The sequence below is a fragment of the Ranitomeya variabilis genome, chromosome 4 (assembly GCF_051348905.1).
Source record: "Ranitomeya variabilis isolate aRanVar5 chromosome 4, aRanVar5.hap1, whole genome shotgun sequence".
Taxonomy (NCBI): Eukaryota; Metazoa; Chordata; class Amphibia; order Anura; family Dendrobatidae; genus Ranitomeya; species Ranitomeya variabilis.
The window spans coordinates 106,247,707-106,274,640 of NC_135235.1; the positions used below are offsets into that span (position 1 = coordinate 106,247,707).

Here is a 26,934-nt window from a genome sequence, read left to right on the forward strand (position 1 = left end):
TATTGCTCACTGCTGCCTTGGTCTTGGTTAAGAATCCAGCAATGACATCACAACTATGGCCTACGTGACCGCTGCAGCCAGTGACAGAGCGCAGACATGTGCTGTAGTTGTGACTAAAGTGGAGCAAATTTGCTCGGGTCCCTGCTTATTCGGCAAGCTATAGCACTTACCGAATAAGCTGCAGAGGGAACGCGCCGCCTGATCAGCTGTTCGGTTCCGCAGCAGCATGTGTCGCGGCTGTGTGACAGGCACAACACATACATGGAGAGCCCACCACACAGGATCTCTGCGCATGTGTCATGCCTGTCACACAGCCACGACACATGCAGATGTGGAGCCGAACAGAGGATCAGCAGGAGCGCACCAGGAAGCAGAGTTCCCTCTGCAGCTTATTCGGTAAGTTCTATAGCTTACCAAATAAGCTGCAAGGACTTGCACAAATTCGCTCCTCTCTAGTTGTGACAGAGGCACAGCACCGCACACTGGGAGAGTGAGCATCACCTGAGTTTACAAACTTGGAATTGCCAGGTGACTTATACTTTGGAGATAAGGGTAGGAGACAACATTCTTGAGTGCAAGAGACAAAAAAAACCACAAATACACACAAACCCACATTCATTTATTGTTATAGCTTACATAATATTTCATGATTCTGAAGATACTCACTCTTTTAATGTCATCTAACGTGTGTATTTCTGGAGATAGTCCCCCATGGACACAAAGAAATTGTTGGTTTAAAAGTGCAGCTAAGGGAAGACAATCAAATGCTTCCATACAGGCTTCATAAACTCTTTCTGAATATTTTATTTTACCTAAAAAAAAAAACAACTAATTATCACACAATTTCTGTCATGAAACAAAAAGAATAGGGTTTGCGCTGACATAAAAGAAGGAATTTTCTGCAAACAAGTTTAAAAGACCACCAATCACATCATGCCAATTTTTAAGATGTCTATCACATAGGATGCCCCTATTTACACCAGGAGAGTTCATGTACATATTCCAGAACCGCTCACCACTATCAATACTTGGAGAAAGAGGCCTGCAAGAAGACAGCAGGGAATCCTGGTTAACTAAAACTCATCATCTCCCGCCTTGACTACTGCAACCTCCTGCTCTGTGGCCTCCCCTTGAACACTCACACCCCTCCAATCTATTCTAAACTATGCTGTCCAAGTAATCCACCTGTCCCCCCGCTATTCCCCGGCCTCTCCCCTCTGTCAATCCCTTCACTGACTCCCCATCGCCCAGAGACTCAGAGAACAAAACCCAAACCATGACATGCAAAGCCATCCACAACCTGTCTCGTCCATACATCTGTGACCTCGTCTCCCAGTACTTTCCTGCACGCAACCTCCTATTTTCACAAGATCTCCTTCTCTACTCCCCTCTTATCTCCTCTTCCCACAATCGCATACAAGATTTCTCTCGCGCATCCCCCCTACTCTGGAACTCTCTACCACAACATATTAGACTCTCACCTACCATTGAAACCTTCAAAAAGAACCTGAAGACCTACCTCTTCCGACAAGCCTACAACCTGCAGTAACCACCGATTAACCAGCTCCGCCCGACCAGCTCTGCCCTCACCTATTGTATCTTCACCCATCCCTTGTAGATTGTGAGCCCTCGCGGGCAGTGTCCCCTCTCCTACTGTGCCAGTCATGACTTGCATTGTTTAAGATTATTGTACTTGTTTTTACTATGTATACCACTCCTCACATGTAAAGCGCCATGGAATACGTGGCACTATAATAGTAATAATAATAATAATAATAATAATAATGTGGGTAGGGTCTCGAAACTTTGGGGAAAAACAGCCACTTAAAAATCCACGTTTACCCACAGTATTAATTCCAGGGAGAAGGCAAGGCTAAATAAAAACCAGTTTATCACATATCTTACCAAGGCTGCATTTAAATCTCCAATACCAACGCCACTTTCTAGATTTCACTTCCATCTATTCTAAGATCGAGATGTAACTATACAGATAGAAATCCTTTGGCTCAGGCTTGTGTCACACCACTCTTGGGTCTGCTTTGCCCATTTCCATAGGGGTCTTCTGTTTGAAGCGCCAAAAAAAAATATGATTCAGCTGAAAACCCCAAAGGCATTCAGCACAATGAGGCAAAGAGAGTTCAAATGGAGTCTGTTAGACTTTTTTGTCAATCAGAAACTCATCTACTGCATTATTTTGTCTGGCCTAAAAGATGGAGAGATTAAACTATGCTGTTCAATGAGTCAGCGTAGGGTAAAGACAATTATCATCAAATTGCCAAAAGGCAAAAAAATCCCTAAAGACTATTAAAATGTAACTTTTATTTACACTATTAATAGGAACAACAGATTAAAATTTGCAAAGGCCAGTATTTGATTTGGACAAATTAGGGAACAACAACAATATATTTCTATTGCTTCATTGGTAGTCCATGATACATACCCAATCACACAAACCTGTACAAGGGGAGGCTTAGGACTGTTTCTTAATAGCGCTAGTCAGATATGTGGATAACGAATATAAAAATATAGGATATAGTGTAGGTTTTCGGCTACACTGATCTGCATGTAAATACAAGTTTGTGTAATTGGGGAACATATCATAGACTACCAATGAAGTAAGAGAAAGATTGTTATCCCCCAATGTGTCCAAACCACATACGGACATCGGCAAATTTTAATCTAGTATTCCTATTAATAGTGAAAATAAAAGTTACATTTTCATAGTCTTTAGTTAGGGATTTTTTTTGCCTTTGGCAATTTGATAATAATGGCCTAAAAGATGAACACTGTAGGAAAAAAGTCAACTCGAGTCAGACGTTGCACCCTTTAGAATCGATGGCTTTGTAGCGGGCTCAATCTGAATGCAGTAAGAGGAATCCTGCTCAACGGTATAAAATCTTCAGCTTTATTTCTACACAATCAAAACCTCTAGACATGCATGCACAGGAAGAGGTTAATCTAATAAATAAATAATAATAAATTGAGCTGAAGCTTTTATACCATTGAGCTGGATTCCTTACTACCGTACTTACTTCTGATCAGCATCACTGGTGGCAGCAATGTTCATTTCATGTTCAAGACAGACCAGGCAACTGCGATGAGCTGACTTTTCCTGCTTTTTTTTTTTTTTTTTTTGCCTATTCTGAATCTTTTTATGCAGTGCTATTCCAAACCCCTTAATGTAGATCAGAAAGGAGATTAAAACTTACTGTGAAATTGGCCTAGGAGCCCATGCAGTAGGCTTCACATGCATAAGCATCTCTTAGAGATCCATGATTTTCTACAAAATTTATTAAGGCGACAATTTTTTACGTTTTCCCTTCCTCCGTTTAAAGCACCAACATCTGTCTGACTGATGAAGGTCATTAGAAGACCGAAACATCTTTCATTTTTGGACGGCCTGCACACAAAATTACGGTAAGCTCTTTCAAAATTTACCCAAGATTTTTTTTTTTTTTTAACAAAATTTACATGGATCCTACTTGGATACCATCCACAGAAGTGCTGTAATTACTACTTTGAACCTGAAAAAGATCGACCAGAGCAGCGGCACTAATAAAAGATGAAGACTGCAGCTGGTAAGTACATTACTAGGTGCAGGGAACTTCGATAACTGACACCACTACATCAGTAAAATATATATATATATATATATATATATATATATATATATATATATATATATATATATATATATATATATATATATATATATATATTTGAAAAATTTAAAAAAAAAAACCCTGGAGTGGTGCTTTAGTGTCATTTAAATACTTCTTGAAAGGGGGGTTAAGGTTGAACAGTGAATGCAATGCAGTGACACAGCCATGCTGCGTCCTGTTGTGCTGCAGAATCACATGCTTTGTGCGCTGCGTCAGTGTAGACGGCTGAGACGCAGGGTACATGTAACCATACAGCTCCATCCTAAACACTGGAGATGAGTAAGCTACAGCCACGATTGATTTTGTGTTGTCAGAATGTAATGTTGAAAGACTTACCTGGGACTTTAAAATTTATGACCCATTAGTAAGATAGGCTATCCGTATTAGGAAATAGTCAGATGGCCATATTACTCCATTGCAATCCTTGGACTGGCAATCAGTTCTCGAGGAGAGGAGCTATATGCTACCCTAGCACAAGTAATACAGCCGTCTGACTGCGCCCTTAGATCATCAGGATTCAGACTCAACATTCCCATGATCAGCTGATCCAATGGGTTGTAACACTTCGATAAGTGGCAACGCTTTAATGATTACCAAGTTTAGCTCCATAGTTCAGAAGCAATTGTGCCTGGTAATACAGTTCAGTCACACTAACTTGAAAAGGAAGAAGTGGCAGTAAACTGTAATACCGGATACGGCCACTACCCACAGTAGTGAGCCTCCAACAATGTAGGAGATCCTGCAAATACACTGCTCAAAAAAAAATAAAGGGAACACTTCAACAACAGAATATAACTCCTAGTAAATCAAAACTTCTGTGAAATCAAACTGCCCACTTAGGGAGCAACTCTGATTGACAATCAATTTCACATGTTGTTGTGCAAATGGAATAGACAACAGATGGAAATTTATGGCAATTATCGAGACACACAAAGGAGTGGTTCTGCAGGTGGGGACCACAGACCACATCTCAGTACCAATGCTTTCTGGCTGATGTTTTGGTCACTTTTGAATGTTGGTTGTACTTTCACACTCGTGGTAGCATGAGACGAACTCTACAACCCACACAAGTGGCTCAGGTAGTGCAGCTCATCCAGGATGGCACATCAATGTGAGCTGTGGCAAGGAGGTTTGCTGTGTCTGTCAGCGTAGTGTCCAGAGGCTGGAGGCGCCACCAGAGACACGCCAGTACACCAGGAGATGTCGAGGGGGCCGTAGGAGGGCTACAACCCAGCAGCAGGACCGCTACCTCAGCCTTTGTGCAAGGAGAAACAGGAGGAGCACTGCCAGAGCCCTGCGAAATGACCTCTAGCAGGCCACAAATGTGCATGTGTCTGCACAAACGGTTAGAAACCGACTACTTGAGGATGGTCTGCTTGCCCGACGTCCACAGATGGGGGTTGTGCTGACAGCCCAACACTGTGCAGGATGCTTGGCATTTGCCACAGAACACTAGAATTGGCAAATTCGCCACTGGCTCCCTGTGCTCTTCACAGATGAAAGCAGGTTCACACGGAGCACATGTGACAAATGTGACAGAGTCTGGAGACGCTGTGGAGAGCGATCTGCTGCCTGCAACATCCTTCAGCATGACCGGTTTGGCAGTGGGTCAGTAATGGTGTGGGGTGGCATTTCGTTGGAGGGCCGTACAGCCCTCCATGTGCTCACCAGAGGTAGCCTGACTGCCATTAGGTACCGAGATGAGATCCTGGGTTGGATGCGGTTGGCCCTGGGTTCCTCATGTGGCTGGAGTGTTTCAGTAGTTCCTGCAAGATGAAGGCATTGTAGCTATGGACTAGCCCACTCGTTCCCCAGACCTGAATCCGACTGAACACATCTGGGACATCATGTCTCGCACCATCCACCAACGTCACGTTGCACCACAGACTGTCCAGGAGTTGGCAGATGCTTTAGTCCAGGTCTGGGAAGAGATCCCTCAGGAGACCATCCGCCGCCTCATCAGACGTTGTAGGGAGGTCATACAGGCACGTGGAGGCCACACACACACACACTACTGAGCATCATTTCCTTGTTTTGAGGCATTTCCACTGAAGTTGGATCATCCTGTAACTTCATTTTCCACTTTGATTTTGAGCATCATTCCAACTCCAGACCTCCGTGGGATATTAGTTGTGATTTACGTTGATCATTTTTAGGTTTTGTTGTTCTCAACTCATTCCACTATGTAATGAATAAAGATTTACAACTGGAATATTTCATTCAGTGATATCTAGGATGTGGGATTTTAGTGTTCCTTTATTTTTTTTAAGCAGTGTACTAAGAAAAGCGCAACACATTTTCAGTCCCAAGTAACACAAAAACAATTAAAATTGTGTACTTTGTGATTATCCTTCACTACAGCAAACCACTCTGAAAGATGTTGTAAGCCATGTCTGCTGCTGTACGTGATCATTAATACAACAGTGCTTATAATAGGAATTGAGAAGTTTGCAAAGTCTAATATTCAAAATAATAACATGCATCCCAAAAGAAAGTAACATACCGCAGGGGGTTCTTACTTACATTCTTGTTTAAAAGTGAAATATTCTGTAAGGTGCCTGCATTCATGATTGCCTCTTAAAAGAAAGAGCGTATTGGGATACAGAATCTTCAGGACCCATAGATATAACACGCACTGTTAGGAAAAGAAATAAGTAAACCATCCAACTTAATTTTTTCAAAATTATTAACGCAGTTTTCTGTGGCCCAGTTGGCATCTTTGGTGCCGCACGTCTGCACTGCTTGATTCTTAGCATTTGGCGTAGGTCTTCTAACTCCAACTCAACACCCTCAAATATATACGTATATAGTTCATCTCAGTCAGGTTACCCACAGCCCTTTTGTTCATCGCGGTCAGTACTCAAGCTGTGAAGCACGAATGTGTGAATCCGACCCAAGGAGTTTGTTTCCCAATTTCTCTTTTGTATAAACCCAGGTGCGTCCTATAGTTAGGTCTGTCGTATAGTCAGAAAAATACAGCATTTAGAAGGCTACTCAGCATGTTATGGAGAGATGCACGGATCCCTGTTGATGGTCCGCACAAACACAATCAGGGACTGTGCAGATAATACCGGCTGTGTTTTGTCAGTGCAGAAGGAGGTGAAATACCTAAACCTGGTATACTTTCATTGGATTCTCCCTGCAATGATCAGCAGCTACCAGTGGGGGGCAGGTGGGAAGGGGGAACGCTGTGACCAGAGGTAATGTACTATAGATTTTGTTTAATGCTTCGGTGGAGACACAATGGTATGTGATGTATGGCAGTAGTATTTGTTCAATGGCATCTAAATTAATTAATTAGGACAAAGTATAAAAAGTTTAAAAAACACTGATGTTGAGTAGATCTTTTTATATAAAGTTGTAATGTAAGGAATATGCCCTGTAAGCATTATTTACATAAAACGCCTGAACATGTGTTCTGTGATTACCCCAAATCTATCACTGCACCAAAGAGCGCTTCAAGCCCTAAAGGATCATTCACTCTTTCCAGTAGAGCGACAACTGAAAAGCAGATTGCCCCTGTAATAGCAGGATTGATGTGTAGCCGTGGTCTAAGCCCACAAAGAAAGCTTTCCATGATATACTAGGGGCAGACATGCGTAGTACACCACTATATATGCAAAGCTGCATTCAAATAAAAGAATACTTGGCAGAGTGTGCAATGCTTACTGCTACATAGTCTCCACAACTAATCTCCTATACTACACAAATACAGTAATCAACAGGACCTGAAAACTTACCACTTTAACGCCTTAACGACCATCGATACGCCTTTTAAGAGCAGCAGTAAAGGGTACTTAAACCACAGCGCCGCTTTTTAACGGCGCTGAGAAATAAGGGTATAGCGCCCCCCAGACTCGGAATTTCTCCAGGGTCTCGGCAAAAAAAAGGCAGATTTCCCAGTGGAGAGAAATAGGGTCGCCCGACACCCACCCCTCCCCGTGATGTCCCCAAGGCCATCAGTGTCTTCAAGGAAGAAAATGGCGGGCGCATGCAGAGATCTGCCAGCCGGCATCCCACATCAATAGGAAAAATTTTCCTATTGGTTCATTTTGATCACTGTGGTAGACCCTATCACAGTGATTAAAAAAAAAAAAAAAAGTAAATAAAACCTATCTTTATCACCCCCTTAGTTAGGGAAAAATAATGAAATAAATATATATTTATTTCCATTTTTTCATTAGGGTTAGAGTTAAGCTAGAGTGGGTTGGTCTAAAGTTAGGGATGTGGTTAAGGTTGCGATTACGGTTAAGGTTGGTATTACGGTTAGAGGTGTGTAAGGGTTAGGTTTGTGGTTAGGGTTGGGATTAGGGGTGTGTTGGGGTTAGGGCTGGAGTTAGAATTGGGGGGTCCCACTGTTTAGGCACATCGGGGTCTCCAAACGCGACATAGTGCCACCACTGATTCCAGCCAATTTCTCGTTCAAAAAGTCCAACGGTGCTCCCTATCTTCTGAGCCCTGCCATGCGCCCAAGCAGTGGCTTTCCCCCACATACAGGGTATTGGCGTACTCAGGAGAAATTGCACAACAAATTTTCTTGTCCATTTTCTCTCGATACCCTTGTAAAAATAAACTATTAACTATTTTGTATGTCTCTGATTTAAGGGTACAAAAATTAAAAGTTTGAAAATTGCAAAATTTTTACCAAATTTCCATTTTTTTCATAAATAAAGGCAAGTTATATCGAAGAAATTTTACCACTAACATGAAGTACAATATGTGGAGAGAAAAAAAAAAATCTCAGATTCAGTGGGATCCGTTGAAGCGTTCCAGAGCTATAACCTCAAAGTGACAGTGGTCAGAATTGTAAAAATTGGCTTGGTCATTAAGGGGTTAAGCTGGTATAGACAGTACAATTTATCATAACACGTGCATGCCAATACTGAATTTTATAAAGTCATACTGAGATACAAAAAGATTTACCTCTATACTAAAATACCCTCTGTCTACATAGTCGCCCAAGAAGAGGTATCTCGTGTTCGCTGGCGATCCTCCTACTTCAAACAACTTCATCAAGTCAAAAAACTGCCCATGAATATCACCGCAAACTGGAGAAAAGGTAGGAAACAAAGTCAGATTGTGATCAGACACGCAGGCAAAAATAAAAACAAAAAAAAAAAAACATGTTAATCCCTGACTGCTGGTTCATGTAAAAGTAAAATCTTCACCTGTTATAGGTGCTTCAACTTCTATCATCGTCTTTTCTCTCCGTAAAATTGCGGCACCCTCATTGATGATCCGAAGTGCAATTTCTTCATCTACCCGACCTTCTTTTATTAAGTGGTTCTTCAAAACGTCCACTCTAGGTTTTCCATCAATATCAAATACTTCTTCGGATGTTAATCGGTGTGTTGGAGGAAAAGGGACAGCTGCAAAAAGAAAATGGCTTTTAATTTATAGTTAAACACCCAAAAAGCACAGGACTAAACCTAACTTACCAACAGAAAACACAGGAAAAACAAAAACTACTAAGGAAAGGAGAGCGCAGCAGCTTCAGCCATCTGAAGCCAGGTACCAGGTGATGCAGTCAGAGTAATGTTATTTGGGCTATTATCAGAGATCACATTTATGCCCATACCCCCAGGATTTAGCACTAGGTTTTTCACCAATAAAACAGCTGCACAAACCATTAGAAGGGAAGCCCCAGGCAGCAGGAGACAAAATTCTGGCTGCGGTATTCCAGCAGTATGCTTTACTATGAAACTACGCAGACGTTTCGGAGAAATCACTGTTAAAGCCAGGGACGATGCTTCTCGGATGACTAAATCAAATCAGTTCCCTGATGGCTTCGCTCCATATGACTGACAGGGTCTCTCACTATACACATACATAGGGATATACATGTTAGTGTAGTGGAGCTAGTGGGAGAAAGTCCTTTAACGGGACATCCGAGATGCCTCATCACCATCTGGCTTTTCAAAGTAGGTTTTCTCTGAAAAGGCTGAAGCTTTTCAAAGTAAAACATACAGGACTCAAATAACGCAGCCGGAGTCAGAATAAGCCGACAGGTTTCTAACCCTCATTGAGCCCACAGATGATCTCCTTGAAGGAAAGGAAGAGCGGGGGAGATATGATGGCATAGAACGCAAGGAACTGAAGCTCCAGGACTTGCATACCTTTTTGTACCCACCATAAATAGCCATAATTTATCTCTATTACGGTGCAAGTGATCCACTTTAGCTACACTGCAGATTACATGCACTATACGGATGGTTCACTTTGAATGACTGATTCTTCCCAGGGCATATTAGCTTTAGGGTTTTCTAGGGTCAGCCTTTGAGACGTGTGAGCACCGCATTGTATATGGCATCTCCCTTTCTCATTGAGAAAAGTGTATTTGTAACTTGGGACCACCACATATTTCTACTTATTTTTAATTCTATTTTCACCTTTTGGATAATATACGGAGACTCCCTCAAGTATATAGCTATACCCTGGCCTTAAAAACTAGGAAAAGATATATAATCTACATAGTGCCGTTACCGAGATCATATGGACTAACTGCACAGCCACGTACGGCATCATATACAATATACCATATATTGGTGATCATGGTCTTTGATACGTAGAGGAGTTATTTTATTTCCGAGGCAACATAAGGTTTTCTTGTCTTCCTACAGATTTTATTGCGCGTGTTTCTGTAATATTTAGGTGTTTTATATAAATTTCACTCTCACTGGTTTTGGATTAGGTATTAAAGCAAACAAACATTTATAAAGAAATTAGGGTATTAGGCTACTTTCACATTAGTGTCGTGCACTGCATGTCGCAAAGCGACGTTGCAGCGCACCGACGCTAGCTGTGGAAGCGCTGCACAACGGGGGCAGCGGATGCTGTTTTTCAACGCATCCGCTGCCCCATTGTGAGGTGCGGGGAGGCGGAGTTCCGGCCGCGCATGCGCGGTCGGAAATGGCAGACACGACGCACCAAAAAACGTTACATGCAACGTTTTTTGGTGGCGACAGTCCGACGCAACAGTCGCACGACGGTTGCGACGTGTGGCAATGCGTCACTAATGCAAGTCAATGGAGAAAAAACGCATCCTGCAAGCACTTTTGCAGGATGCGTTTTTTTCTACAAAACGACGCATAGCGGCGTGCAGTGCACGACGCTAGTGTGAAAGTAGCCTTAGGTTTAGCTAACAAGTTCTTGGTTCTAGAATACCCCAATGATTACTATTTGAAATAACTGATCAGCTAACCAGTTCCCTTTAACCCCTTCATGACTCCAGCTTTTTTTAATTTCTGCATTTTCATTTTTCGCTCCCCTCCTTCCCAGAGCCATAACTTTATTTTTCCATCAATATGGCCATGTGAGGGCTGGTTTTTTGCAGGATGAGTTGTACTTTTGAACGACACCATTGGTTTTACCATGGCGTGTACTCGAAAATGGGAAAAAATTCCAAGTGTGGTGAAATTGCAAAAAAAGTGCAATCTCACACTTGTTTTTTGTTTGGCTTTTTTGCTAGGTTCACTAAATGCTAAGGCTATGTTCACACGCTGCGGGTTTTGCTGCGGACCCGCAGCTGTTTTGCAGCTGCGGGTCCGCATCCTTTTTCCATGTAGGTTACAGTTCAATGTAACCTACATGGAAAACAAAACCCGCTGTGCCGACGATCCTTTTTTTCTGTGGAAAATCCGCGCGGATTTTCTGCAGAAAAAAAGAAGGAGCATGTCACTTCTTGGTGCAGAATCGCAGCGATTCTGCACCCATAGAAATGCATTGAACCGCTAACTTCCCGCATGGGGCTGTGCCCACGTTGCGGGAAGTTAAGCGGATAATGTGCAGATGGTACCCGGGGTGGAGGAGAGGAGACTCTCCTCCAGGCCCTGGGAACCATATTTGGGTGTAAAAAAAAGAATGAAAATAAAAAATAATGCTATACTCACCTCTCAGCGCTGCCCGCGGCGTCCGGTCTCAGTTGCTGTGCCGAACAGGACCTGTGGTGACGTCGCGGTCACATGACCGTGATGACGCCGCGGTCACATGACCGTGACGTCACGAAGGTCCTTGTCGGCACAGCCGCTTGCAGCGCCGGGGAGATCCGGACATCGGAGGGTGAGTATAGCCAATTTTTATTATTTTTTACATTACTATTGATGCTGCATATTGCTGCATATGCAGCATCAATAGTACAGCAGTAATCCCGCAGCGGAAACCGCGGAACAAACCGCGATAATCTGCAGGGATAACCGCAGCGGTTTTGCCCTGCAGATTTTTTCAATTCCGCTGCGGGATTAACCCGCAGAGGAACCCGCAGCGTGTGAACGTGGCCTAAATCTGACCTGCCAATATGATTCTCCAGGACATTACGAGTAGTTATGAGCGAGTATACTCGTTGCTCAGGTTTTCCCCGAGTATTTGTGACTGCTCAGAGATTTAGTTTTCGTTACCTCAGCTGCATGATTTACAGTTGCTAGCTCGCCTGAGTACATGTGGGGGTTGCCTGGTTGCTAGGTTGAGGCGACGAAACCTAAATCTCCGAGCACTAAAATACTCGGACACCACACGAGCGTGCTCAGGAAAACCCAAGAAATGAGTATACTCGCTCATCACTAATTACAAGTTCATAGACACCAAACATGTCTACGTTCTTTTTTATCTAAGTGGTGAAAAAAAAAATTCCTAAGTTGGCTAAAAAAAAAAAAACAAATTGCGCCATTTTACTATACCAACAGCGCCTCCATTAGTGATGAGCTCCGAGTATTTGTTAGCGCTCGGAGATTTAGATTTCAGTGCCTCAGCTGGACAGCCTGAATACATGTGGGAATGCCCTAACAAACAGGCTTTCCTCACATGTATTCAGCCTGGCTAGCAGCCGTAAATCATGCAGCTGCCGCAACGAAAACTAAATCTCCGAGCAGTCACAAATACTCGGAGATCACCTGAGCAACGAGTATACTTGCTCATCACTAGTCTCTATTTTTCATGATCTGGGGTTGGGTGAGGGCTTATTTTTTGCGCACCGAGCTGACGTTTTTAATTACCGTATATACTCGAGTATAAGCCGACCCCCCTAATTTTGCCACAAAAAACTGGGAAAACTTAATGACTCGAGTCATTTCGAGGGTGGAAAATGCAGCAGCTACTGGTAAATTTCAAAAGTAAAAATAGATACCAATAAAAGTAAAATTAATTGAGACATCAGTAGGTTAAGTGTTTTTGAATATCCACATTGAATCAGGAGCCCCATATAATGCTCCATACAGTTTATGATGGGCCCCATAAGATGCTCCATATTAAAATATGCCCCATATAATGCTGCACAAAGGTTGATTATGACCCCATAAAATGCTCCATACAGACATTTGCCCCCATATCATGCTGCACATGGCCACATAAGATGCCCCATACAGATATTTGCCCCCATATCATGCTGCACATGGCCACATAAGATGCCCCATACAGATATTTGCCCCCATATCATGCTGCACATGGCCACATAAGATGCCCCATATGCTGTTGCTGCGATTTAAAAAAAAAAAAAAACAAAAAAAAAAAACAACACACTCACCTCTCAGGTCCCCGGCACTTGCTATAGTCACTTGCTCCCCATTCCACCGCTGACCGCCGCTGTGTCTTCCCATCCTCTGCACCGACGATCAGAAAGAGGGCGGCGCGCACTAATTGAATCACCGCGCCCTCTGACCTGGGCGTCACTGCAGAAGACACAGGGGCGCCGACGGTGGAACGAGGAGCAGGTAACTATAGCGCACTGCCCCCCGTCATACTTACCTGCTCCTGGCGCCGCAGCTTCCTCCTGTAGTGAGCGGTCACCGTTACCGCTCATTACAGTAATGAATATGCGGAACCGCCCCCATGGGAGGTGGAGCCGCATATTCATTACTGTAATGAACGGTACCATGTGACCTCTCAAACTGCAGCGCCGGGAAGCCAGGGACCTGCAGGGACCGCGCCAGGAGTAGGTGAGTATAATTACACAGCCCCCGCTCCCCCTCCCCTGCCGACCCCTGGGTATGACTCGAGTATAAGCCGAGAGGGGGACTTTCAGCCCAAAAAAGTGGGCTGAAAATCTCGGCTTATACTCGAGTATATACGTTATACCATTTTAGTGCAGATACGTTCTTTTGATCGCCCGTTATTGCATATTAATGCAATGTTGCGGCGACCAAAAAGACATTAATTCTGGCGTTTTTACTTTTTTTTTTATCGCTACGCCGTTTAGCGATCAGGTTAATCCTTTTTTAATTGATAGATCGGGCGATTCTGAAAGCGGCGATACCAAATGTGTATTTTTTTTATTGTTTTATTTTGAATGGGGCGAAAGGGGGGGGGGGTGATTTAAACTTTTATATTTTATTATTTTTTTCATATTTCTAAAAACTTTTTTTTTTTATTTTATTTTGGCATGCTTCACAACTTGATCGGCTCTGCTACATAGACACGATGCTCAGATCTCCCCTATGTAGCAGAATTACAGCATTGCTATGAGCGCCGACCACAGGGTAGTGCTCATAGCAATCCGGCATCAACAACAACAGAGGTCTCAAGGAAACCTCTGGTTGTTATGCCAACGCGCCGATGACCCCCGATCACGTGACTGGGTCACCGGTGCACTTGTCAGTTTGACAGCGGCATTTAACTAGTTAATAGGCCTCTTGTGGGCACATGTCAGCTGTTCAACACAGCTGACATGTCCCATCTTGGATGCGGGCTCACAGCCGGAGCCCACATCAAAGCTGGGGTCCTTGCTCTCGGATGTAGTATTCCGTCCGAGGGCAGAAAGGGGTTAAAGAAGCCCTCCCCCCATTAAAGTTTGTATCCTCTTAGTATATTGCAATCCTTATATAGTACTGTGGACTTACAGTTGCCAATTTTGCCTTTCTACCCAGTTAGTTTTTCTCTAAACCAGAAGTCTCTTTATCTTGCAAAAATGATTCCAGTTGCTCCCTCCCACCTGCAAGTGTGTTTGATGATGGTAAAATTGACTTCATTTTTCTATGTAAGAGTTTAGTAGGATTCAGCTAGTCAATTTTTAAATCACTGTAGTCATAGATTTAATGGAAAAGAGAAGTATTAGCTGGATAGAAAGGTAAAATGAGCAATTGTAAGTACACAGGGCTATATAATAATATGATTGCAATATATTACGAGGGTAAAAACTTTGTTAGGAATTCTTCTTTATAGAGGACCTTATACCAGTTTGAGCATGTTAAACTGGCTCAATCATGGAATATCGGCGGCAAAAACAAGTAAAAAAAAAAAAAATAATAATGTTTTACATTTCTCCTCTAAATTATGGAGACATTAACTAGTAAAGTTTAGGTCATATTTTCCAAGGGGTGTTAGGGGGCGTGTACTGCTTCCCCTGCATGAGGATGACCAATCATAAGCAGGCAGCAACACACTCTCACAATAGCCTTGAGCAGGTTTCTCAGTGTGAGACATGTAATGACAAAGCCTGCTCTCATTAGTGATGTGATTACAGGGTGCCAGGAGCACAGATGTGTACAGGGGCAGAAGATGGTGGTGGTACAGCACAACTTTTTTTTTTTTTTCATTTCATTACAACCACTTCTGCAGCTCTTCTCTCAAGAGTGCGGTCAGTTCTGCTCTACTGTCCCTCCACCTCACTGGCTGCTGCGAGGTGAAATCTGAAGAAGTGTAAGGGTATGTGCACACGATCAGAAATCGCTGCGGATTTGACGCCGTATACTTATGCAGCGTCCAAATGTTACAGCATAGTGGATGGGATTTCGAGAAATCCCATGTCCACTACGTGTGTACTGACTGACGCCCGCAGATCACCCGCCGAGACAGACATGCGTTGTGTCTTTCCAAACCACAGCATGTCAATTTCTCTTGCAGAGACGCGAGTCTACGCAAGAGAAATTTCACCAATAGAATATACTGGATTCACCTGCGTTCAATAGACGGCAGTGCTTTGGATGCAGTGAACACGTGCTGCATCCAAAACCCTGCTAATTCAGAATCGTGTGCACCCAGACTTCGTAATCACACTCCACTGTGCAAGGAGATCAATGAGACACAACTGAGAGCACAGTATCCAACATTCACAATGGGCAGTCACAGCCGACCCTGCTCTCCATTCTTTCACAATGGCCCTTGCACAGGCTCATTAGACACTTCAAAACAAAATAAAGTTGGGGCCTGACCATTGTGGCTACGTACATGTGTTTCATGAAACTACAGGAAGTTAGAAGTGTGGCCACTGTGAAAATTGCAAGAATTCTATTTTTTACTCAAAAATACATTTAACAAGCACCTCATTTGAACAAGTCATAATTTTCCGATTACAGCTTCCATTGAAGATTCTATGTGCAAAGATCCTGCTTAGGTCAGGCTTGCCAAAATTGTTCCTAAACGAACCAGAGAGGAACACAATTTAAACGATCAGGTGAGCGGCTTGTGCTACGCTGTTTCCATAATCCCCACTCACTTTTACTTGAGTTTAAGTAACGGCAAGAACAGCCTGTTTGTGGTCCTAAGCAAACGTGGCTGACAAATACTGTAGACAGATTTTCATTTCAGCCATGAATGTTTGAGATGGTACAGTGTAAACAGGACTGTGGAATCTGTGTTGGTATAAATTGGACCGACTCCTAAAATATACCGGGTGGGCCATTTATATGGAATGGGAATGGTTGGTGACCCAGATCGGCGAGCTAAATGGGGAAAACAAAAATCGGAACAGGACCCTCAGTTTACACAGAACATTATGTTCAGTGATGAGGCAAACTTTTTTGGGTGGGCCATTTATATGGATACACCTAAATAAAATGGGAATGGTGACAGCTTTCTTGTGTAGGGTATCTTGCATTGAAATCTGCTGCAATGACCCGGGTACTGCGTTCACCAGACATCAACACAATTTCTATCCACTCCTCACGTTAACCTCTGCGACATGTCAATGGCTGTAAACAAAGAGAAACTTGTAAATAACTCATGAAAGAATAAAGTTATGCTAAAACCAAGCACACAATTGTTTTTCTTGTGAAATTCTCAATAAGGTTGATGTGTCACATGACCCTCTTCCCATTGGAAAAAATAAAGCTGGATCCAAAATGGCCGACTTCAAAATGGCTGCCATGGTCACCACCCATCTTGAAAAGTTCCCCCTCCCATATACTAATGTGCCACAAACAGGAAGTTGATATCACCAACCATTCCCATTTTATTTAGGTGTGTCCATATAAATGGCCCACCCTGTATAATAAATTGGGTACAGTAATACAAAGCAGGATGTGCTGTAAATGTTTTCATAAGAATTTGGGAAAGTTCTGAAATGTCCTATAAATGTCTGTTCCGTTCCTGATCTAAGGATCTCAGCTTTTAGCCAAGATGAATCTGTGCTGCACTTTATGAACATGCTCAGTAGTGACCAGGGCAGTGGAGACAGAAGTCAATGAAATTGAGAAGTCAGAGTCTGAGACAGTGGTTTGGCAGCAGAGTGTAAAGGCGCATTTCTTCCAATTTTACCGAAAATTTTAAAACATGCGGGACTTACACTTTTACTACCAAGTCATAACAATATTGATATGACTAAATTCCATTCAGATACTGGGATTAGACTAGAAATTTACTATCATGCACACAACTAAATTGTAACTGACAAGAAACACGTGTCCTAACGCAGAGGAGGGAAAACATTGTTCCCAGACATCTCAGGTAAGGTATGTGTTGCAATTTATCTTTTCATGCAGGAAAATCAGTGGTGATAAAAACTAAAACAATTACCAAACACTGATGACACGCAGACGGTCTTTATGCGCAAAAAAAAAAAAATTAAAATCACTGTCATCTGAACGAAGCCCAACATGAGCATTTCCTAAGGTACGGAGAGAAGGTTGCTTTTTTTTTTTTTTAGTACCAGCATTACTACATTAGTAAACATATTTGACTTCATTCGCTAAGAAATGCCATGTTTTATTCACTTTGATGTTTGACTTCGGATTCTATAAATAGATTCAATGTAAAATAGTTCTGTTTTGTAATGTCATAAATTACTCATGCAAATTGATATGCGAGTTTCCACGCTCACAGACTGCAACAGGAGCAACATTGTGTCACAATATGAAGTTGTCTGATTCTAAGCACAATACACCGTATTTAAGATATATTCCCATGTGTGTGGCTGATTAGTTGCAGAAATGTATGGGACAAACAGCTTCATTTGAAAAGGGCTACTACATAAGAATACATTCACACATCCCTTGAACATGTCCATATTGTGTCCATTCTTAACCCCTTAGGGTATGTTTCCACTGTCAGGATGGCCGGCGGTATCGCCGCAGCGGCGAAGCCGCTCGGCGCTAAGCCCCGCCCCCTTTCTGGGACGCGATCATGCCGGATGTGTTAACTCTTCACATCCGGGATGATCGCTCTCTCCCATAGCGCCCTGTGATATGCCTTGCGGGGACGCTGCGTCCCCGCAAGGTGTACGGACATGCTGCGATCTGAAAAGACGCGCAGCATGTCCGGAGTCGCAGGGCCGTCGCGTGCGGGTTTCCACGCATAGTGGAGACGGGATTTCATAAAATCCCCTCCACTATGCTGGAACATCTGGACACTGCTTGTTTGACGCTGCAGCTCTGCGCAGCGTCAAACAAGCAGCATTTCCTGACCGTGGAAACATACCCTTAGTGAACTGAACATTTTATTTATTTTTTTTTCCTTATCTGACCAGTGTCACTTTATGTAGTAACTACTCTGGAAAGCTTCAACATACCCCACAGATTTTGGAGATTGTTTTTTTGCGACACATTGTACTTTATGATAATGGTGAATTTAGGTTGATGTGTTTTGCATTAATTTATAAAAATAGCAGAAATTTGACAAACTGTAAAAAAAAAATATCAATTTTCAAACTTTAAATGATTATCCCTTTAACCCAGATAGTCATACCACAGAAAAACATTAATAAACAACATTTCCCTCATGTCTGCATCACTTCAGCACCATCTGTAAAATGTTTCATTTTGTTAGCATTTTAGAAGGTTGAGGCTATGTGCACACGCTGCGGATTTTGCTACGGATCCGCAGCGGATTGCCGCAGCGGATTCTCAGTTTTCCCTGAGGTTACAGTACCATGTAAACCTAAGGAAAACAAAATCCGCAGTGCACATGCTGCGGAAAAAAACGGGCGGAAATGTAGCATTGTTTATTCCGCAGCATGTCAATTTTTTGTGCAGATTCCACAGCGGTTTACACCTGTTCCATATTAGGAATCCGCAGGTGTAAATCCACAAAAAAAAATTGCGGTAAATCCACGGTAATTCCGCAGGAAATCCAAGTCAGTTATTTGGCAGTGAACTGCCATGGGAAACATCAGGACCACACGATCAAGGTGCCAATGGGGTAAAAGATGAAGCCCCACACTGTTAACCATCCGGGGATTCCGCGCGTGCGCAGATGGGAGATCGCGGCGGCCATTTTCCTGAAGCCCCGGGCAGCAGAGCGCTCCATCTGCGCACGCGCGGCCACAGGAAAGATGGCCGCGCCCACCGGTAAACGGCTGAATAGCACAGATCGCGCTGTTTTTCATCACCTGGGCAGTGGATTCGCCTTTTGGACATGCGCACACCACTACGCCACCAACGTAATGATGAGCAGGATTCTGGGGGAGAAACAGCGCTGTCACCACGCCCATAGGACCAGACCAGCGTGAGTGACAGCAGAAAACGGCAACTTTACAAAGGTATTTCGGCAGCATAGGTGGGTAATAAAGGCACACAAAGACACTAATGTAACGCCCAGCTCTGCCCCTATTTAACGCTATTTTTAGCTCATCTTCAAAAAACGGGGTGACAGGTTCCCTTTAAAGGGCAGCCAAATGGTCTAATAAATTGGACAGAGACTGGAACGCAAAGCATGCAGCAGCTAGCAGCTCTACTAACCCAAGAGTGACAGCCGCACAGAAATGTATGAAGCAGTCACACTCAGGTTGTGCACTGCGGTCCGATTTATACACCCGCTGACTGCGTTGGGTGTCAACCCCTCCTTCATTAAGTGGCGCATGCTTCAATGAATCAGGTGTATCTAAAAAGTAACGTGCAACTCTCCTGCTCCAGTCCCAGACTGGAGTAAGCTATGTCACAGCCTAACACATGTGGAATTATATACTTAACAAAAAAGTTTGACTACCTCTTGAAGCTCACCAAGAGAATGCCAATAGTGTGCAAAGCAGTCATCAAAGCAAAAGGTGGCTACTTTGAAGAACCTAGAATATAAGACACTTTCAGTTGTTTCCCACTTTTTGTTAAGTATATAATTCCACATGTGTTAATTCATAGTTGTGATGCCTTCAGTGTGAATGTACAATTTTCATAGTCATGAAAATACAGAAAAATCTTTAAATGAGAAGATGTCCAAACTCTTGGTCTGTAATAAAAAAATAAAAATTATATATATATATATATATATACACACACACACACACTCACCGGCCACTTTATTAGGTACACCATGCTAGTAACGGGTTGGACCCCCTTTTGCCTTCAGAACTGCCTCAATTCTTCGTGGCATAGATTCAACAAGGTGCTGGAAGCATTCCTCAGAGATTTTGGTCCATATTGACATGATGGCATCACACAGTTGCCGCAGATTTGTCGGCTGCACATCCCAAAGATGCTCCATACAAGGCAGGATGGATCCATGCTTTCATGTTGTTTACGCCAAATTCTGACCCTACCATCCGAATGTCGCAGCAGAAATCGAGACTCATCAGACCAAGCAACGTTTTTCCAATCTTCTACTGTCCAATTTCGATGAGCTTGTACAAATTGTAGCCTCAGTTTCCTGTTCTTAGCTGAAAGGAGTGGTACCCGGTGTGGTCTTCTGCTGCTGTAGCCCATCTGCCTCAAAGTTCGACGCACTGTGCGTTCAGAGATGCTCTTAGGCCTACCTTGGTTGTAACGGGTGGCGATTTGAGTCACTGTTGCCTTTCTATCAGCTCGAACCAGTCTGCCCATTCTCCTCTGACCTCTGGCATCAACAAAGCATTTCCGCCCACAGAACTGCCGCTCACTGGATTTTTTTTCTTTTTCGGACCATTCTCTGTAAACCCTAGAGATGGTTGTGCGTGAAAATCCCAGTAGATCAGCAGTTTCTGAAATACTCAGACCAGCCCTTCTGGCACCAACAACCATGCCACGTTCAAAGGCACTCAAATCACCTTTCTTCCCCATACTGATGCTCGGTTTGAACTGCAGGAGATTGTCTTGACCATGTCTACATGCCTAAATGCACTGAGTTGCCGCCATGTGATTGGCTGATTAGAAATTAAGTGTTAACAAGAAGTTGGACAGGTGTACCTAATAAAGTGGCCGGTGAGTGTGAGTGAGTGTGAGTGAGTGTGTGTGTGTGTGTGTGTGTGTGTGTGTGTGTGTGTGTGTGTGTGTGTGTGTGTGTGTGTGTGTGTGTGTGTGTGTGTGTGTGTGTGTGTGTGTGTGTGTGTGTGTGCGTATATATGCGTATATATATATATATATATATATATATATATATATATATATATATATATATATATATATATATATACATACACACACACACACACACACACATACACGCACATATATACATACACACACACGTGTGTGTGTGTGCGTGTGCGTGCGTGCGTGCGTGCATGTATATATGTGCGTATGTGTGTATATATATATGTGCGTATGTGTATATATATATTCTGAGTGCTGGCTACTTCCCTCGTACCTGGAACCAAGGCCTCATCACACCCATCCACAAGAGTGGGGACAGGTATGACCCAGCCAACTACAGAGGCATATGTGTCAGCAGCAACCTGGGAAAACTGTTCAACGGTATCCTGAACAAGAGGATCCTCACCTTCCTCACCGAGCACAACGTCCTCAGCAAGAGCCAAGCAGGGTTCATGCCGAACCACCGAACCACTGACCACATCTACACTCTGCACAGCCTCATTCAGAGACACGTCTACAATACAAAGAATGGGAAGATATACGCCGGCTTTGTGGACTTTAAAAAGGCCTTTGATTCAGTGTGGCACCCGGGCTTATTCCTGAAACTGCTGGAGAGCGGAATAGGAGGAAAGACCTATGATGTCATCAAAAGCTCCTACACCGAGAACCGCTGCAGCGTGAGTGTGAACGGCAGAAGAACTGCTTACTTCCAGCAGAGCCGCGGGGTCAGACAAGGCTGCAGCCTAAGTCCAACACTCTTCAACATTTACATCAACGAGCTGGCTACCGCCCTGGAATCCTCCTCAGCACCTGGTCTCACCCTCCACGACACGCAGGTGAAATTCCTGCTGTATGCAGATGACCTGCTGCTGCTGTCACCAACCGAGAAAGGCCTCCAGGACAACCTGAAAATCCTAGAGAAATTCAGCTCCACCTGGGCTCTACCGGTCAACCTAAAGAAAACCAACACCATGGTGTTCCAAAGGAGAAAGAGAAGATCAGACCAGCACCCATCATTTGTCCTCAACAACTGCGACCTCACAGGAACGGACAAATATACCTACCTGGGCCTAGAGATTCACCGGTCAGGGAGCTTCAAACAAGCCATAGAGACCCTGAAAGACAAGGCCTGCAAAACCTTCTATGCCATCCAAAGGAAACTCTACCATCTGAAGCCACCAGTGAGGGTCTGGCTAAAAATCTTCGACTCCATCATCGCCCCAATCCTCCTGTATGGCAGCGAAGTCTGGGGTCCCCACACCTACCCAGACTGGTCAAGGTGGGATTCCAGTCCAACAGAAATATTCCACCTGGAATTCTGCAAGCACCTTCTCCAGGTCCACCGGAGCACCTCCAACAGTGCTTGTCGGGCCGAGCTGGGCAGATTCCCTCTACACCTAACAGTTCTAAAGAGGGTGCTGTCATTCCGGGCTCACCTGCATAGGAGCAATCCAAGCTCCCATCACCATAAAGCACTGATACATGTAGGTGAAACAGTAAAACCAGAACCCTCGGAACAGCCAAGCCAAACCCAACCGGACCAGAACACCAATCATAACAACCTGACAAAAGCCGGAATCAGGAAGATGGCAGAAGAAGGCCAGGAGAGGTATGTCAGTGACTGGAAGAATGATATCAACAACTCACAGAAACTGATCATGTACCGGAGCCTACAGAGAGACTACAGACTGGCCCCATATCTGGAGAAACTCCCGGACCCCGCAGATCGCAAGATCCTGAGCCGATATAGACTCAGTGCCCACAGTCTGGCCATCGAATGTGGCCGACACAGGCAGAACTACAAGCCCAGGGAGGAAAGACTGTGCCAACACTGTGATCAGAAGGCCATACAGGACTAAAACCCACTTCTTGCTACACTGCTCCAAATACTCAGCAGTGAGGGACACACTTCAGGAGACTCTCACATCTCTTCCCGGACTTCATCACCATGAAGGAGGAAGAGAAGACATATATCCTGCTGGGAGAAGAAGAGAGAGCAGTGGAGATAGCAGCGCGGTATGTGAGCGAATGTCATAGACTGCGAGAAAGACAGCCATGATGCCATGGACTATAGCCCCCACAATTGATCTGCCCCCATCCACCTTCCCTATGCCATGGACTATAGCCCCCACCCTGGATCTGCCCCCATCCACCTCCCCTACAGCTCCTACCCAACATCCCCACAGTCCCTATCCCTATTGCCTTTATACACTTGCTTTGGCAAAACTGATGTGTATTTGGTCCTGCCAATAAAGCTTCTTTGAATCTTGAATCTGTATGTATATATGTGCGTGTGTGTGTGTGTGTGTGCGCGTATATATATATATATATATATATATATATATAGTGTGTGTATGTATATGTGTGTGTATGTATATATGTGCGTATGTGTATATACATATATATATGTGTATGTGCGCGCGCGCGTGTGTGTGAGTGTATGTATATATATATATATATATATATATATATATATATATATATATATATATATACATACATACATACACACATACATACACACACAACATACACACACATACACACATATATTTTGTTTTATTAAAATAAGCCATTTGATACAGCTTATTTTGACATGTTATGTGTAAGAGTGGCTTTTAAAGGCTGTTCCATATAAAGGGCAGCAAAAACCAGTATGACATGTGGGCTGACATAACATCCTGCTTAGGGTATGTTCACATATTTGTTGTGGCGATATGGAACTACAGCATAATCAAAATATGAAGGCATTTCTACTGAGGAATTGCATGTATCTGTTGCAGATTTTGCACTACTAAACCCGCAAGTAACATGTAGATTTTGTCTGAGAATTCATTGTGAATATGTAAATAAATATTCAACAGAAATATTCTACAACTTGTGATCATGGCCCTAAAGAGGTTTGTTTCAAAGACAAAAAAAAGGATCAGCTTTTTTATTTCCCCAAACATTACACCATTCTTGTTCATAAGCATTATGTGGCCCTTCTTTTTCAGCAATTTCAGCATGCAGCAGCTTCTTCCCACAGCCAATGTCACATAGAAGAAGATAAGCTGCAATATAAGATCCAACTCAAGGACAAAAAACGTCCCCGTTCCTGGGGGGGGGGGGGCAGCTAGTTTTTGTACAACCCTTTAAGTCCTCATTACACTGGCGTTCACACATCAGGGTGTCATGGTACGAGTGCGGACTGGGCTCGAATACCCTGACACACACATGACAGCTTCTACATGCCCAAGTGCCTGCTGAGTTTGGAGTACAGACCTGTGGCATGGTTGTGTGATTGCAGCGTTATCTCTATAGCATGTGCTAGTAAAAATTTGTTCCCTAGGACTCTACTATATAACTATAAGGGTATGTTTCCACGGTCAGGAAACGCTGCTTGTTTGACGCTGCGCAGAGCTGCAGCGTCAAACAAGCAGCGTCCAGATGTTCCAGCATAGTGGAGGGGATTTTATGAAATCCCGTCTCCACTATGCGTGGAAACCCGCACGCGGCGGCCCTGCGACTACAGACATGCTGCGCGTCTTTTCAGATCGCAGCATGTCCGTACACCTTGCGGGGACGCAGCGTCCCCGCAAGGCATATCACAGGGCGCTATGGGAGAGAGCGATCATCCCGGATGTGAAGAGTTAACACATCTGGCATGATCGCGTCCCAGAAAGGGGGCGGGGCTTAGCGCCGAGCGGCTTCGCCGCTGCGGCGATACCGCCGGCCATCCTGAACGTGGAGACATAGCCTAAGGGTATGTGTCCACGTTCAGGATTGCATCAGGATTTGGTCAGGATTTTTCATCAGTATTTGTAAGCCAACACCAGGAGTGGGTGATAAATGCAGAAGTGGTGCATATGTTTCTGTTATACTTTTCCTCTAATTGTTCCACTCCTGGTTTTGGCTTACAAAAACTGATGAAAAATCCTGGCCAAATCTGATGCAATCCTGAACGTGGACACATACCCTTAGTCGTTGAAGCATGCGCACTGACAAGATCATGGTACAACCAAACAGGATTTCTTCAAAAAGAAGCCTATGAATAATAAGAAAAATAGTTTTCTTAAGTTGTTTCTCAATAACAGTGTATGTGTAACACAAGCTAAAATTGTCATCTTGCTGGCCAATAGTAGTAATAAATTGCAGAGTCAACAGCAAAAGAACCACTACTTTACTCCTATGTAGACTGTATATTCACATACAAAAATTGTGCATTCAGCATCCATATGTTTCAAGAAGCCACATATGTTTGCATTGGTAGAGAAAAATGCTACTTAAAGGTAAGGTACCGCGTTTGTAGATCATTAATAAATCACTGTAATGTAGCATAACATGCTGCTATAACCAAGTTTTAAATGCATGTGAAACAGATTTCGTGTGTTATATGTGTTTAAAGAAGGAACTGGGGGCTGACATCTTGGTTTTGCAGCAGTAGCAGGGCACTAACAGTGTCATTTTACAGCACCCCATGGACATAGGAGCTAATAGACCGGCGCTGACCCTATCTTTAACATTGGAGAGGTGTTAGCAGTGAGCTGGGCACGCCTCTGTGGGCTGCACAACTCACTGCTGTAGGTGTGACTGGCTGCCATTTTACTATAGCCCAGTGCTCTCTGCCGAGCTCCACTTACTCTCTATCACAGGAGCTCCATTCACTCCATTAAGCTGCATTCACAGCCTGCAGAGAGAGGTGACACCTGACACCTCTCTCTGCCATACAATGTATCTCTCCTCCCTCCACAATGCCTGGCCATTCACTGCAGACCTGGAGCTCCTTCTTATCTTACTGAGGGATGAGTCACAGACAGCTCTGCACAGACAATGCTGCTCCATACACACCACATAAACTAACTGTGCTTCTGATGCAGGAACTGCTGGTGATAGCAGATCACAGGGCAGTCACACACAAAATGGCGCTGCCCTGTGATGCTGCTCTTCATTCTGCCCCAGGGATGTTAGACCACCCAAAAGGGGAGGGAAATGCTGATGTCAGCAGTTACTGCCCCAATTTTCCAGCTAACAGTAAAGCTGGTAAGTCTTACTATAGCTGCTTGAGGTCTAAAACGGAAAATGCTCCCCCTAGTGGTCAATATATATATTTGTAAGAAAATATATAATATTTTTCATATAGAAATGTTTGCAAACAGTGCAAACATTGCATTAGTACATTTTATTTACTATTTTAAGCTTAATTTCACAAAAAAAAAAAAAACTACAAGAAAACTGGTGGCACCTTCCCTTTAAGGTTACTATGATGTAAAAACACCATTAAAAAAGTGGGTTCTGGCTGCACAGTTAGGCTATGTTCACACTTTGCGGTTTTTGCTGCAGATCCGCTGCGGATTTGACGCTGCGGATCCGCAGCAGTTTTCCATGCAGGGTACAGTACAAGGTTACCCTATGGAAAACAAAAACCGCTGTTCCCACTTTGCGGAAAATCCCTTTAAAACCGCATGGAATTGCTGCGGAAAAAAAGAAGGAGCATGTCACTTCTTTCTGCGGATTCCGCAGCGGTTTTCAACATGCACCAATAGGAAAGTGCTGTTGAAAACCCGCAGAGGAATCCGCAGAAGAAACCGCAGAAAAATCCGCAGGGAAAACCGCAGCGGTTTTTCAATGCGGTTTTTCCAAATCCGCTGCGGAAAAATCCGCAGCAAAATCTGCAAAGTGTGAACATGCCCTTAATGTCACGAGTGTTGGGCTGTCACCTGAAGCATGCAGTGATCTCATGGGTTAGGGCTTGTTCACATGTTGAGTTTTTGCCACAGAAAAAAAAAATAAAAATCAAGCATTTTACAGCTCCAGAAAAGTGAATCAGATCTCTGAAATCTCGTGTATATGCTGCTTCCTTGGAGATTTGA

The 26,934-nt window shown here is 43.7% G+C and overlaps 1 protein-coding gene across 15 annotated transcripts in view; it reads right to left on the minus strand.

The window, feature by feature from the left end:
- The window catches only part of PPP3CB (protein phosphatase 3 catalytic subunit beta), a 79,021-nt gene that overhangs the window by 39,763 nt on the left and 12,324 nt on the right, over window positions 1-26,934 (minus strand). For all 15 annotated transcript variants that reach the window (XM_077259059.1, XM_077259058.1, XM_077259057.1 and 12 more), the window contains exons 2-5: window positions 8,831-9,031; window positions 8,586-8,710; window positions 6,186-6,297; window positions 667-812 (exon numbers count right to left, since the gene is read on the minus strand). In XM_077259059.1, the coding sequence (XP_077115174.1) occupies window positions 667-812; window positions 6,186-6,297; window positions 8,586-8,710; window positions 8,831-9,031 (584 nt within the window). The remainder of the gene's footprint in view (window positions 1-666; window positions 813-6,185; window positions 6,298-8,585; window positions 8,711-8,830; window positions 9,032-26,934) is intronic.